An 18,525-nucleotide genomic window follows, 5' to 3' on the forward strand; every position below is an offset into this window, starting at 1 on the left:
CTTCAGATATTAAGGTGTAGAATTGAGAAACATTCATTGTCAGCATCTCATTCCAGTTCCCCTTCTTTCACAAAAGAAAAGTTAGGTATTCAGTTGAAGAGATTCTTGAGGGAAGTATTTAGTTCTTTCTAGTTTGCTAGACATCATAGTCTAACAATATTTTCTTCTTTCCCCATGCCCCATACTAACTTCCCAGTAGGAACACCTGTAAGCCAAAGTGGCTCCATCATTCTCAAATGACTTCTTAGAACTACCCATTTGTAAGAGATACTGTCTTGAAATCCAGAAATTTTATTATGCTCTGCCTTCTTCATTCATTTTCTCCTCATAGTTATTTTTACATCAGTCTGTCTGACAGAGAAAATAACTGAAGGTACAAGGCATTTATTTTGGGGTGGAGGTTTGGGGGTTGAGGAGGAAGGTGTCTAGCCCCTCCTGAGGAGCCCGTAAGCAGAGCAGTCAAGCCCAAGCTTTGGGTTTAAATTCAAGCCTGGCATTTACTAGCCATGTGACCTTGGACTATGCTTTGAACCTGTTTGATCCTGGGTAAACTGAGGATAATATGTAACAACATACATCAGAGATTTGTAGAGGCCTGAAATTTAACACAATGTCTGGAACAGGAGTAGTCAACAAATCATTGTTACTTTACTATTATTGTCTGGGAAGACAACATTATTTTTTTTTTTTTTTTTTTTTTTTTTTTTTTTTTTGCCCAGGCTGGAGTGCAGTGGCGCAATCTCAGCTCACTGCAAGCTCCGCCTCCCGGGTTCACGCCATTCTCCTGCCTCAGCCTCTCCATGTAGCTGGGACTAAAGGCGTCCGCCACCACGCCCGGCTAATTTTTTTTTTTTTTTTGTATCTTTAGTAGAGACGGGGTTTCACCGTGGTCTCGATCTCCTGACCTCGTGATCCGCCCGCCTCGGCCTCCCAAAGTGCTGGGATTACAAGCGTGAGCCACCGCGCCCGGCCGACAACATTATTTTTGAGTTAAGGTCATTCTCTTGCCACATGACACTGCTGTGTTCTCTAGCACTTAGTAGACCCCCTATCCCTTTGGTTAAAAAATGTAGCTGTTTCATTTTTATCCCTACTTATCCTGTTAGCTTAACCAAGGTGAAACTAGGTATGTATATATGAAGGTAACAATTTCTAATATGGATGCCAGTTTTAAATTTAATTTCAGAAATTCTGTACAAAAAAACTTCATGTTTAGGCTAATTTACACTGGGAACACTCTAGGTTAAGCCATAAATTTTTACTGAATGTTAACAATTTTTAACTTTAAACTAATTTCCTTAATATAACCCTAGATAATGTTTAATTTGGATAAAGTACACATCATTTTGGATGAGATGGTGTTAAATGGCTGCATTGTGGAAACTAACAGGGCAAGAATTCTTGCCCCTCTACTAATTCTTGATAAGATGTCAGAAAGCTGAAAGGAAGTCTCTTCCAGACAACATGGATTTATCAGAAATGCGAGTACCGTGGAATACATCTCAACATCTGTAACCCAGAAGAATCTGGAAGACCACAATTACAAAATGGGGTATCCTTCCAAAGACATTATAAATAGGCATTTTCCACAGTTCCTAAAAAGAAAACAAAACTGTACTTTAAAATATGTACAAAGAAAAAAATTTTTTTAAACTGAGAGAGAAGTTTTATTTTCTAATTGTAAACATATCTTTCCCACTTTAAATTCTGTTGAGCACCTAAGGAACCCTTCTTGGTCTATGCTTCTTTTTGCAAATTGAATTCGGGAATAACAGGATGGTAGTGGGAAGAAAGCATGGCAGTTTTCTGTCAGCCAATAAAGTTTTAAAATTTAAACAAGGCATTTTGAGTAACGCTGTTTTCTGAAGGCTATTTTTTTATTTTTTATTTTTTTTTGAGATGGAGTCTAGTCTAGCTGTGTCACCCAGCACATTCTTGGCTCACTGCAACCTCGACTTCCGGGGTTCAAGCAATTCTCCTGCCTCAGCCTCCGAGCTGGGACTACAGGCATGCGCCACCACACCTGGCTAATTTTTGTATTTTTAGTAGAGACAGGGTTTCACCATGTTGGCCAGGCTGTCCCAAACTCCTGACCTCAGGTGATCTGCCTGCCTCAGCCTCCCAAAATGCTGGGATTACAGATGAGCCACAGTGCCTGACTTCTGAAGGCTGTCTTATTCCTTTAAAAGGCTTAGTAAAATTTACCTTTTGAAGAGTCTCGTTTTCACCCAGGTGAGTGCAGTGGGAATCTCGGTCATAGACGCCATTCTCCTGCCTCAGCCTCCCGAGTAGCTGGGACTACAGGCGCCTGCCACCTCGCCCGGCTAATTTTTTGTATTTTTAGTAGAGACGGGGTTTCACCGTGTTAGCCAGGATGGTCTCGATCTCCTGACCTCGTGATCCGCCCGCCTCGGCCTCCCAAAGTGCTGGGATTACAGGCGTGAGCCACCGCGCCCAGCCTAAAATTTACTTTTTAAGAGGTGTGTGTGTGTGTGTTTTTTTTTAAGACTGAGTCTTGCTCTGTCACCCAGGCTGGAGTGCAGTGGCATGATCTCAGCTCACTGCAACCTCCACCTCTAGGTTCAAGCAATTCTGCCTCCTGAGTAGCTGCGACTACAGGCATGTGCCACTACGCCCAGCTAATTTTTGTATTTTTAGTAGAGATAGGGTTTCACCATGTTGGCCAGGCTGTTCTTGAACTCCTGACCTCAAGTGATCCACCGGCTTCAGCCTCCCAAAGTGCTGGGATTACAAGCATGAGCCACCATGCCCAGCCAAGAGGTGTTTTTTGTTTGTTTGTTTTTAAGAGAAGCAGGTCTTGCTGTGTTGTCCAGGCTGGACTGCAGTGGCTATTCACAAGCATGATCATGTTGTACTACAACCTTGAACCTTCCTGGCCTAGCTCTAAAAGCTTTGTAATGTGGGGCTGGTGCAGTGCCTCACACCTGTAACCCCTGCACTTTGGGGGGCTGAGGAAGGAGGATCACTTGAGGCCAGAAATTCAAGACCAGCCTGGACAACACAGACCTCATCTTTACAAAAAAATGCAAAAATTAGCAGGGTGTGGTGGCACATACCTGTAGTCTCAAGTACTTGGGAGTCTGAGGCAGAAGGATTTCTTGAGCCCAGGAGTTCGAGTCTTCAGTGAGCTATGATCGTATCACTGCACTCCAGCCTGGGTGACAGAGCGAAACCCTGTCTCAAAAATAAAAAAGTCTGAGTGCGGTGGCTCAGGCCTGTAATCCCAACATTTTGGGGGTGCCAAGGCAGGAGGATTGCTTGAGCCCATTAGTTCAAGACCAGCCTGGGCAACACAGCAAGACTGTATCTCTACAAAAAATAAATAATTAGCCAGGTGCGGTGGCTCATGCCTGTAATCCTAGCACTTTGGGAGGCCGAGGCAGGCAGATCACTTGAGGTCAGGAGTTTGAAACCAGCCTGGCCAACATGGTAAAACCTCGTCTTTACTAAAAATACAAAAAAATTAGCCAGGCATGGTGGCAGGCACCTCTAATCTCAGCTACTCAGGAGGCTGAGGCAGTAGAATTGCTTGAATCCGGGAGGCAGAGGTTGCAGTGAGCCGAGATCATGCCACTGCACTCCAGCCTGGGTGACAGAGTGAGACCCTGTCTCTAAAAATAAGTAAATAACTAATTAAAAAGTTAGTTAGCTAGCTGTGGTGGTGAGCACCTGTACTCCTAACTACTCAAGAGGCTGAGGTGGGAGGATTGATCAAGCCCAGGAATTTGAGGCTGCAGTGAACTATGATCACAACACTGTACTCCAACCTGGGTAATGGAGTGAGGCCCTGCCTCAAAAACACCAAAACAAAACAAAAAAACTTTTATAACATGTACCTAACAAAGATGCAGAGTTAAATTTTATTTGCCAGTTTGTAAAAGCCTTTGATATTCATTTTAGGGGCACTTAGTAATTACAATGCCATTATGTAATTAACTCTATAGAGAACATTACTTTCAAATAATGGATTATCAGACATGAAGAGAGCCCCGGAGAGCCCCTACAGCTATCCTTTATGCCCCCTTTTTTGTTTGTTTTTTGGAGACAGCATCTCCCTGTGTCTCCTAGACTGGAGTGCAGTGGTATGATCATGCCTCACTGCAGCCTCTACCTCCTGGGCTTAGGTGATCCTCCCACCTCAGCCTCCCGAGTAACTGGGATGACAGGTGCCCACCCCCTCCACCCAGCTAATTTTTGTATTTTGTTGCAGAGATAGGGTTTCGCCACATTGCCCAGACTGGTCTCAAATTCCTGCAGTCACATGATCCATCTGCCTTCGCCTCCCAAAGTGTTGGGATTAAAGTCCTGAGCCACTGTGCCCAGTCTTTTTATGCCACATTTTAAAGGGTTTGCTTATTAATAAGCTTACTGTTAATGAAATTTAGTTCAAAGTTTAAAAGTAGAATGCAGCCAGGCATGGTGGCTTACGCCTATAATCCCGGCACTTTGGGAAGCCAAGGTGGGTAGATCATTTGAGGTCAGGAGTTCAAGACCAGCTTGGCCAACATGATGAGACCTGTCTCTACTAAAAATACAAAAAATTAGCCGGGCATGGTGGCACGCACCTATAATCCCAACTACTTGGGAGGCTGTGGTAGGAGGATCACTTGAACCTGGGAGGCAGAGGTTGCAGTGAGCCGAGATCGAGATCGTGCCACTGCAGACTCCGTCTCAAAAAAAAAAAAAGTAGAATGCAAGAAAATGTCTCTGTACAGGTAGGCATGAAATGAATCCTTCCCTTCCTCCCTTTTACTCCTTTAACCCCTTCTCCTGCAATGTCTTGAAGTAAATTACTGTCATTACAGAAGAGCAATGCACTGCATCCCCCCAAAACCTTTCTATATGCCTTTGCTACCCAGTTAACAGAAGAATATATAGAACTGTCTTAGGCGAAAGTATGTACAGTAGTCCCTCTCTTATCCACTGTTGCGCATTCTGTGGTTTGTGTTACTCATGGTCAACTGAGGTCCCAAAATATTAAATAGAAAATTCCAGAAATAAACAATGTGTGTTTTAAACTGCATGCCATTCTGAGTAGTGTGATGAAATCTTGCACCGTCCCACTTCGTCCTGCTCTGTCCCACTCCGTCTTGCCTGGGAGGTGAGTAGTCCCTTTGTCCAGCATATGCATGCTGTATACACTCCCCACTTGACAGTCATTTAGTAACTGTCTTGGTTACCAGATGGACAGATCATGAGAAGGGTGAGTACAGTACAATAAGGTCTTGAGAGACTACATTCATATATATATATAATTTTTCTTTTTTTTTAAAGACAGGGTCTTGCTCTGTTGCCCAGGCTGCCGTGCAGTGGCATGATTATGGCTCACTGCAGCCTCAACCCCTTGGGCTCAAGCAATCCTCCCACCTCAGCTTCCCAGGTAGCTGGGACCACAGGTATGTGCCACCCTACTCAGCTAATTTTTTTTATTTTTTGTAGAGACAAGGTCTCCATATGTTGCCCAGGCTAGTCTTGAATTCCTGGGCTCAAGCGATCCTCCTTACCTCAGCCTCTTAAAGTGCTGGGATAACAGGCATGAGCTACCACACCTGGCCATCTTTTGTTTTTTAAGAGATGGGGTCTCTGTTACCCAGGCTGGATTTGAACTCCTGGGCTCAAGCCATCCTCCTACTCAGCCTTCCAAGTAGCTGGAGCTATAGGTGCACACCACCATGCCCAGCTTTCATATAACTTTCTTACAGTATATTGTAATAATTGTTCTATTATTGTTGTTAATCTTACTGTGCCTAATTTATAAACTTTATCATAGGTAGGTATGTATAGGAAAAAACATTCTCTTTCTCTCTATATATATAGTATTTGGTACTATCAGTTTCAGATATCCACCGGGGGGTCTTAGAACTTATCCCCCAAGAATAGGGAGGTCTACTACATATACACATGTAGGGATGGGAGGTCAGGTGCAATGAAGAAAGTAGAAATCTTTTTCCTTTAAATATAGAGACAGGGTCTCACTATGTTCCCCAGGCTGGTCTCAAACTCCTGGGCTCAGGCAATCCTGTCACCTCAGCCTCCTAAAGTGCAAGAATTACAGGCATGAGCTACCCTGCCCAGCCAAAATCTATTTTTGGTATATTAAGATACCGTCCCAGCCAATGGAATGATCCAATAGTTCATTCTTCTGTGACACTCCAGCCTCTAAAATAGGACACAAATGCATTTTTTTCCTTGAGACAGTCTCGCTCGGTTGTCCAGGCTGGAATGCAGTGGCATGATCTCAGCTCACTGCAACCTCCGCCTCCCAGGTTCAAGCAATTCTCCTGCCTCAGCTCCCTGAGCAGCTGGGATTACAGGTGTGTGCCACCACACTGACTAATTTTTGTATTTTTAGTAGAGATGGGGTTTCATCATGTTGGCCAGGCTAGTCTCAAAACCCTGACCTCAAGTGATTCACCCACCTTGACTTCCCAAAGTGCTGGGATTACAGGTGTGAGCCACCGCGCCTGGCCAAATGCACGTTTCAGAGATACCATTCAGCACTGTTCTGTTTGGTTTGTCTGTGTATTGTGGGGGGTAGGCAGTGGAGCCTTTTTTTATCCTATTCTAAAAATCCACTTGCAATATCAAGGTTTATATCTATAAAAACGCAGACAGTCAATAGTGGACTCCAAACCTGAGTTGTTTTTGGATTCGTTCAGGAAGGCAAAAGGAAGGCTTCTGACCTGTGGGAACAGTGAGTGGTTTGTGTGCACAGATACACTTTTGTATCGAGTAGCCAAGGTCTGGGGAAAGCCCAGTGTAGACCAAAGTGCTGTGGAGGCCTTTCTGAGACACAGTAGTTGGGAAACACTGTCCTAGTTGGTAGGTACTTAATCAGTAGCACATTCAGGTAACTGCTGAAACTGGTACACCAGAGTAGCTAGGGAGTGAACAAAATTAATTTTTGGGTCACACCAAAATAGTAGTTGAATTACATCTCGGCACAGATTTTAGAACCTTGAGAGAATAACAGTTAAGAAAAAATAGTTGGTAGGTATCATAGGAAACAATATTTAACAACTTACAGTTGAGGTGGAGACCCTGGTAGATGTCTCAGAACACTTGACTCATGCATATCTGTACTTACAGGCTGTGTCGCCATATAACTTCACTAAGATGCTTTAAGTGACTTTTCATACTTGTATTTGGTCAGCCTTACCTTGTTCTTGGACTTTTTCTGAGGAAGACTCCTAATATTTCAAAAACAGCTACAATTTTATATAAACATTTTATTTTTATTTTTATTTTTTTTGAGACAAGAGTTTTCGCTCTTGCTGCCCAGGCTGGAGTGCAATGGCACCATCTCGGCTCACTGCAACCTCCGCCTCCCGGGTTCAAGCGATTCTCCTGCTTTAGCCTCCAGAGTAGCTGGGATTACAGGCATGTGCCACCATGCCCAGCTAATTTTTATATTTTTAGTAGAGACAGGGTTTCACCATGTTGGTCGGGCTGGTCTCAAACTCCTGACCTCAGGTGATCCACCCTGCTCGGCCTCCCAAAGTGCTGGGATTACAGATGTGAGCCACCGTGCCCTGCCCAATTTTATGTAAAGTTATCAATTTATCTGCTGTAGCCACTTGCCAGACCAGGGTTCAGCAAGCTTTTTCCGTAAAGGGCCAAATAGTAAATATTTTAGGCTTTGTGGGCCATATGGTCTCTGCTAACTACTAAATTCTGCCATTGTAGTGCAAAAGCAACCATGCAAATGAATGAACGTGGCTGTGTTTATTTGTGGACACTGAAATTTAAATTTCATAATTTTCACATAAAATATTCTTTTGATTTTTTTCCCCAACAATTAAAAAATTTTAAAGCCACGCTTAGCCATGGGCCATTCAAAAACAGGCAGCAGGCCATAGTTTGCTAACCCTGGTGCCAGGCTAGTCTTGGTAAAAGCTGACTACTGATAGACATCTTAGAGACTTGTAATTACAGCAGAAGATATCTCTTATAGGAAGAGAATTTGCCTTTTAAACAGGACGATATTGGGCAATTTCAAACATGCTTTTGGTACCTTAAAAAACCATTTGAGCCAGGTGTGATGGTACACATCTGTAATCCCAGCTACTCCAGAAGCTGTGGTGGGAGGATCGCTTGAACCTAGGAGTTTGAGACCAGCCTGGGTAACACAGCAAGAGCCTGTCTTTAAGAGAGAGAGAAAAAAAAGCTATTTGGCTAAATCAGGCCTAGTGTCTTTCCTTTCACCTATAAGCACAGAAATGGTAATAACTGGAATTTGGAAAATCCACTTTGGAATTTGGAAATACAGTCCCCTCTTCAAAACCAGAAAACAGCAGTATCCCGGTGTTTTGACACACAACATTTAAAAATCATTCTTGGATCTTACATACATCCTTACTTACATATACTTGTAAATACAATAGTTAAGTTGTGGATCTGGTGCTTTTAAAAAAATTAACACAAGTAACTGGTCAGTTCTAGCTGAGGCATACTTTAAAACTGAACCCAACCATTGGATCACAAGTGTGTGAATATATATTTCTTCTAGACTTTCAATTTTAATACCCATATTTACTATAGAAAAACACATTTCTTTATGTAGTAATTTCAGAAAACTTTGGATGATTCAAAATGACAAGTACCTGGTAAAGCTCTTAAGTCTGACGATTGCACTGAAATAGTCACATGACACAGTTCTGTACGCTGCAAACATTTTAATGATTATTGTTGAGCATACATTTTGGAAATTTTTTACTTCAAACGGCAACAAGTTAAATAAATGTTTATAATATACAAAGAAAATACAACCAAAAGTAAAACTTGCTTTAAGTGTGCCTTGCACTTAGACCAGTGTTTTCCCCCCTTAATACATCTTTATTTTTGAGCTGCACAAACACACTTAAGACTTTGATCTTCATAGTACGGCGTTTAGGAAATAAAAATATACTCCCACCTTAAAGAAATAAAAAGGTTGGTGCATGATTATATGCCAAACAAAGAGAGAACACTAGAATACTCTTGATAGTGCAGGCATCATTAAAAAGGAAAAGAAAAAGCTTGAGATGCTCATTAATTCTCTATGTTTTAAGGAAGCAGGATTTTTGACCAAGTAGCTTAAAAGCCAGCAAAACAGGGATCCGTGACAGCAACTGTAGTGTATGGAGTATGAAATGACAAACTTTACACAAATACACTGTTAGAAATTTACCAGTGAACACTGAAGATCTGAGAAGCTGCTCTTTGGAACAGTCAAGTAGGACCACCTTATTCCAGTCACATAAGCCCTTGTAAAGTAACACAGTGTTCTGTGCTATATACTTGCTGGCTGGGTAGTTACAGGATTTGTTTTGTCATTAGCAGCTAAAAAACTTACTCCACATGTTTTTAAAGCCTTAATGGTGGAAAAAAAGGCAAGTGTCATTAGCATGGAGGATCATATACTTCTCTGCACACAAACACAAGAGGCTTCACTAGTATTTTTAAAGTCTCTGATGTCTCCCATTGCACTTCAAAGCTCAATTGAGATGAAAGCCTTTCTCCATTGTAGCAGCTAGCAGGCGCTCTCTCATGATCTCCTCAGAAGAATATTCAGGCAACTTAAGGTAATGCACACATGTATTGACTGATGGATAGCTTGCATCAGTAGCGTCAACCTACAGCAAGAAAGCAAACACAACAGAAGACCATGAGTTTAAATACTTCTTTCTTTCAAAAGTAAAGTAACTAAATTCCATTTGGATTCCCCATTAGCCAGAGAGCTTGTACCTTGCGTACAACCGTGAGCCTGGGATGCAGGTTAGCCAGTCCACCTGGGGGTAGAGTTGAACAACCAGTGGTAAACTGCAAGAATGCTTTTCTTTCATCAGAAGACATGCCACATAAAACCCTCACAAACCTCAGGAAACCAGGGCTAAAAGAACAAAAATACAGTTATATTGAGTTAACTGCAGATTTAAATGAAAATCACTACCACTACTTTCTAAGCCAGCAACAAGCCCCCTAAAAAACAATATCCTCACACAAGAAGAACAACACATCTAGAGACTCTTGGGTAAGTATGAAATGGGCTAATACAAGCTACTTTAAAAATATCCCTGGCCAGGCGTGGTGGCTCATACCTGTAATCCCAGCACCTTGGGAGGCTGAGGCTGGTGGATCACCTGAGGTCAAGAATTTGAGAGCAGCCTGACAAACATGGTGAAACCCCATCTCTACTAAAAATACAAAATTAGCTGGGCGTGGTGGCACACGCCTGTAATCTTGGGATTACACACGCCCAGCTACTTGGGAGGCTAAGGCAGGAAAATCGCCTGAACCTGGGAGATAGAGGTTTCAGTGAGCTGAGACTGCCATTGCATTCCAGCCTGGACAACAAGAGCGAAACTCCATCTCAAAAAAAAAAAAAAAAAAAAAAAAAAATCCCTCAAAGACTGTCTTGCACTTAGAAATTGTAAGAACTAAAAAATACTGACAGTGTATGGGGTCCATCTATTCTGCAACAAAGTCAGCAAATCATAAAAACACAGGATGCACTTGCAAAATCATTCCAAATACGGATAAATATAGCAAAGGGGATCTGAAATAATTTTTGTTCCAGCAAAATAATTATCTTGTGATAAATTCATGTAATGAAATAGTAAATGAACGACATGCCACAACATGGATAAATTTCATAATCATAATGTTACTCAAAAGAAACCAGACCACAAAGAAAACAGACTACATGATTTCATATATTAAAAGTTCAAAAGCAAGCAAAACTGATCAACATACGGTGATTAAATTAATAGAAAAGAATACGGTGGGAAGGGGGATTTTTGAAGTTGTTTCATATTCTGGATACCAATTATATAGGTGTGTTCATTTTGAGAAAATAAACTGTATATATGATGTGTGTAATCTGTTGTATTCAATAAAAAGTTTAATATAAATGTAGTATAGCCCAACAGCTTACAATTTACCAAATTTAAAAAATGAACAATTAAAACACAATGAGAAAAGGAATCAACATCAGCCATGATGTCAGTTGTCTTTTTTTTTTTTGAGACGGAGTTTCACTCTTGTTGCCCAGGCTGGAGTGCAATGGCATGATCTTGGCTCACTGCAACCTCCACTTCCTGGGTTCAAGTGATTCTCCTGCCTCAGCCTCCCAAGCAGCTGGGATTACAGGCGTCTGCCACCACGCCCAGCTAATTTTTGTGTTTTTAGTAGAAATGAGGTTTCACCATGTTGGCCAGGCCGGTCTCGAACTCCTGACCTCAAGTGATCCGCCTGCCTTAGCCTCCCAAAGTGCTGGGATTACAGGTGTGAGCCACCACCACACCCGGCCTGTTGTCAGCTGTCTTTTTGTATCCTCCCAGCCTTATCAGTGGATATGCATTCTGGTAACTGTGAGACACCACTGCTTTCTCACTTACTTTATGATACTCACTGAGTTAAAGTTCTTTAGAGAATCTGTCATTTGATTTGGGGAATATAAATAATTTTGTTGATCTTAGAAAATAGTATCACATACCTGTCACGTGTATAACCCAGCTTAGGTTCAGTGTAATTGATAATATCCTCTGCTGCCCAGGACGGTGACTGGTTTCCACAAAGAATCATTTGGACTTCTTCATGGCTGAAGGAACTTAATTTCTCCATTGGAAAAACTTTATTAAACCCATCTACATCGTACATGTAATGGAAACACAAAAAACAAACATATAACTCAGTTTCCAAGTTACAATTCCAAAATACCAAATTTCAAACCAAAATACCCATTATCAGAAACAATCTAAGTATCTATCAAGGGATGAATGCGTAAAGAAAATGTGGTATATGTACAAATGGAATACTATACAACCATAAAAAAGAATGGGCTGGGTGCGGTGGTTCACGCCTGTAATCCCAGCACTTTGGGAGGCCGAGGCGGGCGGATCATGAGGTCAGGAGATCAAGACCATCCTGGCCAACACAGTGAAACCCCCTCTCTACTAAATATACAAAAAATTAGCCAGGCGTGGTGGCGGCTGCCTGTAGTCCCAGCTACTCGGGAGGCGGAGGCAGGAGAATGGCATGAATCCAGGAGGCAGAGCTTGCAGTGAGCCGAGATGGCACCACTGCACTCCAGCCTGGGACTCCAGCCTGAGACTCCGTCTCAAAAAAAAAAAAAAAGAATGAAATCTTTTCATTTGTAGGAACATGGGTGGAACTGAAGGTCATTACATTAAGTAAAAAAAGCCAAGCACAGAAAGACAAGTATCACATGTTCCCACTCATATGTGGGAACTTAAAAAGTTGATCTCGGCCAGGCAAAGTGGCTCACACCTGTAATCCCAGCACTTTGGGAGGCCGAGGCAGGCAGATCACCTGAGGTCGGGAGTTCAAGACCAGCCTGACCAACATGAGGAAACCCCATCTCCACTAAAAATATAAAATTAGCCGGGTGTGGTGGCACATGCCTGTAATCCCAGCTACTCAGGAGGCTGAGACAGGAGAATTGCTTGAACCCAGGAGATGGAGGTTGCAGTGAGCCGAGTTCGTGCCATCGCACTCCAGCCTGGGCAACAAGAGCAAAAACTCCGTCTCAAAAAAACAAAAACAACAAAGTTGATCTCATAAAGGTAAAGAAAAGAATGGTATCAGAGGCTGGGAATGTAGCATGTGGGGGTGGATGAAGAGACGTAGTTTAATGGGTACAAACACAAATAAAAGGAGTAAGTTCTAATGTTTTCTAGCATAGTAGGGTGACTATAACAATAATATATTATATATTTCAAAGAAGCTAGAAGAGAATAATTGGAATGTTCCCAACACACAGAAATGATAAATGTCCAAGATGATGGATATCCTAAATACTGATTTTATCATTACACATTGTATGTATCAAAATGCCCCATAAACATGTACATATATTATGCAACAATAAAAAAATACCCATTACCGATGAAATGGACAGAAGATGAATATTCAACATTCACAAATGTTTGAATAAACAAGCATAAATTAAGACAGCTTGAAATTAAAACTGTGTTTTAAATTAGAAATCCCTGGTTAACATCACAAATGTGAACAGAGAGAGAACATTCAGTTGCTATGGTCAGTATGCAAATTCTTATTACTACTCAGTCTGGAGTTCACCAGCTCTTTCTGTCATAGAAGTCAGGCAAAACTGTGTTCTCATTTTCAAAAGTAATTTTATGTGTAATATACTTTGTTCCCATCATGATTCTTTCATGGTTTAATTCATCCTTATCAAATAATCTAGAATGTATGCAACCTACATCCACTTTCTTTCTTTCTTTCTTTGTTGAGGCAAGGTCTCCCTCTGTTGCCCAGGCTGGAGTGCAGTGGCACAAACATGGCTCACTGCAGCCTCAGCCTCCCAGGCTCAGACTATTCTCCCACTTCAGCCTTGCGGGTAGCTGGGACCACAGGCACATGCCACCACATCTAGCTAATTTTTAAAAAAATGTTTTGTAGACATGGGGTCTTGCCATGTTGCCCAGGCTGGTCTTGGAACTCCTGGGCTCAAGCAATCCTCCTGCTTCAGCCTCCCAAAGTGCTGAGATTACAAGTGTGAGCCACCACCACACCCGACCACCAGCAATCCTTTTTTTGTTTTGCAATGGAGTTTTGCTCATCGCCCAGGCTGGAGTGCAATGGCGTGATCTCGGCTCACCGCAACCTCGCCTCCTGGGTTCAAGTGACTCCTGCCTCAGTCTCCTGAGTAGCTAGGATTACAGGCATGCGCCACCATGCCCAGCTAATTTTGTATTTTTAGTAGAGGCAGGGTTTCTCTATGTTGGTCAGGCTGGTCTCGAACTCCCAACCTCAGGTGATCCTCCCGCCTCGGTCTCCCAAAGTGCGGGGATTACAGGTGTGAGCCACCATGCCCAGCCGACCACCAGCAATTCTTGACCATAATTTCAACTGTCTCAAAGTAAAAGGAGAGCAATTATGCTAAAAATCCTTTAAAATTACCTCTAAAGGCTTCCATTTGTTTCTGAATACCCGTATGCATACAAAAGTCAAACATCAAATCCACATATTCTTCTGCATTATCCATTGTTATCATCTGCAAAAGAAAATCTGTCAGTATCTAGGAATATTTCAGGAGCGTCTAGTACAACTGGCCTTGCTAAGAGGATATTTCAGAACTTACAACTATATTAAAAGCAAACTTTTTACCTCATCTTCACCACTTGGCTTGAGATCCACAGCTGTAAAACCATATATTCTTGAGGAAGGGCAAAACTGGAAATTTAAACTGGGAAGACAAAAAAGATTAAATTAACTGACATGCAGCTACTACTAATGGTGTTTAATTTTTATAACATTACTATCATCTGCCATCAGTGGGTACAAGAGAAAAAATTAAATAAAATAACATGGCTATCAAAACCATAAATCCCACCCCTCTCCTCCTCCAACAAAATCAGTACACCAGCTTAGAAGTAAGTTGAAGACTTTTTAAATGCAATATTCTATGGACAAAATCTACTAGGCCATCTGTTACCAAATCTGTCTGGCTTTGCAAAGATTGCATGAAACCACCTTTCTGTATTTTACTTCTAACTTATGGCACAAAATTAATGAACTAAAAATTTTGCAATGATGAACGAAAAATTATGATAGCAACATGTTTATAAGACTTTTAGAAGAAACTGTTGCTTTACTGAAGTCAATCACGCTGTGTACAAAAATATACATTTAAAAAAACCTTGAATATATAACCATTTATCAAACACAGTTTACCAACATTATCAGCAAACATTAAAAAAAAGCCTTGCAGTTAACCTAAAATCACAGCTGAAGATATGATAATTACCTGTACATAAAGTAACAGAGTTTTATCAAAAGATCTGCAGCATCTCAGCTGCTACAGCCATTGGTGATAAAGCTGACATACCAACCAATTTTTGAGCTTTGCAAAGTGGACCATATATTAGCAGATGAATTTGTCTCTGGACGTTTTACACAGGCATATAAATTCACATTGGCTAAGTCAAGTAATCTTCTAAAGGTTTGATGATTAATAAACTAATATTCTAGTATTCTTTTTTTTTTTTTTTTTTTGCGACGGAGTCTCGCTCTTTCACCCAGGCTGGAATGCAGTGGTGCAATCTCGGCTCACTGCAGGCTCCGCCCCCCGGGGTTCACGCCATTCTCCTGCCTCAGCCTCCCGCGTAGCTGGGACTACAGGCGCCCGCCACCTCGCCCGGCTAATTTTTTGTATTTTTAGTAGAGACGGGGTTTCACCGTGTTAGCCAGGATGGTCTCGATCTCCTGACCTCGTGATCTGCCCGCCTCGGCCTCCCAAAATGCTGGGATTACAGGCGTGAGCCACCGCGCCCGGCCACATTCTAGTATTCTGAGTGTTGTCTTTATAGTATTAAATCAAAGCTTCAAGTCGATCATCAATATTTCCTACAGCATATTACTGTTTTTGACAGACTATTTACTCATATATTGCAAATCAGTGAGGACAAAGAAACAAAAGCTTTAAAACTTATTCACCCATTGGACTGAAGAATGTACACATAATGCTTACCCTAAATCCTCTATGCTAAGTGGAGGCCCCGAACCTGATGGATTCTTCAGCACTAGTTCCTGTAATTTTGTGTTCTTCTCATCTTCAGAAAGACCTTTGTTGCTTAAAATTTGGCGCCTCTTGATAGCAAGGTCTTTAATTTCTTTTAAAAATCTGGCTCTGTGTGGGTTTACTAATTCAAAGTCTTCCCAAGTCAAAATTCCATTAAACCAAGCTGGGGGTTTTGGTTTAGGGGGATCAAGAATAAATTCTGATTTTGAATCCTCTTCAAAGCTTCCTACCGAGAGTGAATCATGACCTTCTTCTGTAGAGGCTTCAGACTGACTTTCAGTACAGTGTAAGTCTCTATCACCTCGTGACTCATAAATCAGTTTACTCATATTGCTTTTAATGTCACCCATACACATAAGTTTAAAAAAGGGTTTAGAAATAGGTAAGTCCACAAGTCTATTGTCTTGAATGCATTTGGCCAAGAAAATTCCAAGGAAATGAAACAGTTTCGTGATCCTTTCAAGCTCATCACTATCCTGTGGAAATGGTGCCGTGAACAGTCCACATGACCTCTGCACATAATATCCAGGAGGTTTCAATCCACCTCCAAGATCAACCTAATTTTTTAGAGGGTGAAATGCAAATAAAATTAAACAAAAGGTAATAGAAACTAAGCCTATCATCATCTAAGAAAAAAATCCATAAACGTTAAACATCTTCATGAATTTGGCTATCTAAAAGTACATAATTTTATTAAATAGCTTTTGGTGACTAAATTTTATTGCTTTAGAAATATTTTAATTGTATCAAGATTATTCAATAATAAAAGTAGAGTCAGAAACCTGGCTTATGCTCTGAACACAACCTATTTTAACACTTTTGAAAGCAGAGTCACAACTCAAGTCACAAAATGAGAAATATTCTTACGTGACGAGATTCATCATCTGGAAAATTATCATCACAAAGCCAAGCTCCCAAGTCAGTTCTCTGGAATTCTGCTGCCACCAGAGCATAAAACTCTAATGTGGGTCCCAAGCCAGTTCCTTCTTCTCCTAAAAACTCAACCTAAAATATGAACAAATAAATTGTGGGTTAAACTTAAAGTTTGGGGTGTTTTTAAAAATAATCTTAATTCTTGCCAAAATTTATCATATCTGATCCGGTAATATACCTTTTTTCAAAATAGCAGTGTATATATATTACAAACAGCATAGAAGTGTTATTTTAGTTTTCCTAAAGACAAGAGTCCACTTGTTGTACACTATTACATGCTTAAGCATTGTGCCAAGCATCATTCATACATTTACTTCTCACGACAACCCTGCAAAATAATTATCTCCTTTTTACACCAAAGGAAACCAAATCTCAGATAAGGAGGTTAAATAATTTGCTTGAAGGAATGATGGTGTACAGATTTTTGTGTGTCTCTGTGTGACACCAAAGCCTAAACTCTTCCACTTTTTTATTTTTATTTTTTGAGATAGAGTTTCACTCTTGTCGCCCAGGATGGAGTGCAGTGGCATGATCTCAGCTCACTGCAACCTCTGCCTCCCGGGTTCAGGCGATTTTCCTGCCTCAGCCTCCCAAGGAGGTGGGATTATGGCATGCACCACCATGCCTGGCTAATTTTGTATTTTCAGTAGAGACAGGGTTTTACTATGTTGGTCCGGCTGGTCTCAAACTCTTGACCTCAGGTGATCCACCCACCTCAGCCTCCCAAAGTGCTGGGATTACAGGCATGAGCCACTGTGCCTCGCCTCTTCCACTTATTTCTGAGTTAAAGACACTTTAAATCATTTTTGCAACAGGAAGAGTATGGACAAAAACCTTTAAAGTGATTGCATAAAGTATCATAAAAACTACAGCATATGGTTAAAAAAAAGATTATCTAAATTAGAAGAATGTAAGCAGCTGGGCATGGTGGCTCACGCCTGTAATCCCAGCACTTTGGGAGGCTGAAGCAGGTGGATCACTTGAGCCCAGGAGTTTGAGACCAGCCTGGGCAACATAGTGAGAACTTGTCTCTATTAAAAAAAAAAAGAAGAAGAAGAAGAACAACATAAGGGTAGGAGGAATACAATGAAAGTCTGTATATAAACTGAAAGATGTAAAGCCTTGGACATCTTCTAGAGATGTATCATATTTCTTGCAATTAGTTTATGATCCAAAAGTTAAAAAAAAACCAATTGGTTTCACCCCTGTGACAGGAGAGATATTTCCACTCTTCCTCATATAGGGAATACTGTGTATATGAAATAAAACCAACAATGTCCACAGTAACATTTCTAAACTAAATATATTAAATTTCATACTGCCATTTCCTACAGCATCTCTCAACACAGACCAGTGATATAATACCAAGCACAATTTAAGTGAAACAATATTACAAAACCAGGTGCTCCCAAAATATCGAACAGCACAGTTTAATATGAGTAAAAAGTAATCCCTTGTGAGTACTATTTTATTCCAACTTTGTTATGAAATGGGTAGAAGCCCTCAAGCACAACAAGCACTTTGCCACCTCAAGAGTGGAGATCTTCTTTGTTGCTCATTAATGGCGCAAGACCTAACCCCTAAGGAGGTGGACTGACATCCTCTTATGAAAAAGATGCTCTGCCAGAGGAGAAGGCTACTGCCTACAGAATAGGAAAACCCCTCTTCATGTTTACCTACCACAGTTTTTAATGCAGTGAAGATACACATTGGGCTGGTTCCCTAAGTGTCATTCCTGTTCCCTAAATCTAATTTTATATGACATTACCTCAAGAACTGATTTCCGATCTGCATGTATTTGCATGACATTCTCAGCCCATTCCATCAGTGATTCGCCACGTGGAACTTTTACTCTTTCATGCTTGAGACGACCAACTCGAAACTCTCCAGGGTCATCTCGCCTAACACTGCTTGTGGTTCTCGTTCGTTCCACAGTGGCTTCACGTCGGTTTTGTAACCATACTATTGCTCTGAAATAGAAAAATATCTATGAGCTGCAGCATACATTAACAGCTGACTGTACT

The 18,525-nt window shown here is 41.2% G+C and overlaps 1 protein-coding gene across 11 annotated transcripts in view; it reads right to left on the reverse strand.

Annotated features, from left to right (window-relative positions):
* Positions 1-8,689: 8,689 nt before the first annotated feature.
* Positions 8,690-18,525, reverse strand: part of HECTD1 (HECT domain E3 ubiquitin protein ligase 1) — a 111,962-nt gene continuing 102,126 nt past the window's right edge. For all 11 annotated transcript variants that reach the window (XM_058429242.1, XM_058429241.1, XM_032180197.2 and 8 more), the window contains 8 exons: positions 18,270-18,471; positions 16,436-16,573; positions 15,518-16,125; positions 14,155-14,233; positions 13,948-14,041; positions 11,498-11,648; positions 9,748-9,892; positions 8,690-9,635 (listed from right to left, as the gene is read on the reverse strand). In XM_058429242.1, the coding sequence (XP_058285225.1) occupies positions 9,498-9,635; positions 9,748-9,892; positions 11,498-11,648; positions 13,948-14,041; positions 14,155-14,233; positions 15,518-16,125; positions 16,436-16,573; positions 18,270-18,471 (1,555 nt within the window). In that variant the 3' untranslated portion in view covers positions 8,690-9,497. The remainder of the gene's footprint in view (positions 9,636-9,747; positions 9,893-11,497; positions 11,649-13,947; positions 14,042-14,154; positions 14,234-15,517; positions 16,126-16,435; positions 16,574-18,269; positions 18,472-18,525) is intronic.

Source organism: Hylobates moloch, unplaced genomic scaffold, assembly GCF_009828535.3.
Source record: "Hylobates moloch isolate HMO894 unplaced genomic scaffold, HMol_V3 SCAFFOLD_16, whole genome shotgun sequence".
Taxonomy (NCBI): Eukaryota; Metazoa; Chordata; class Mammalia; order Primates; family Hylobatidae; genus Hylobates; species Hylobates moloch.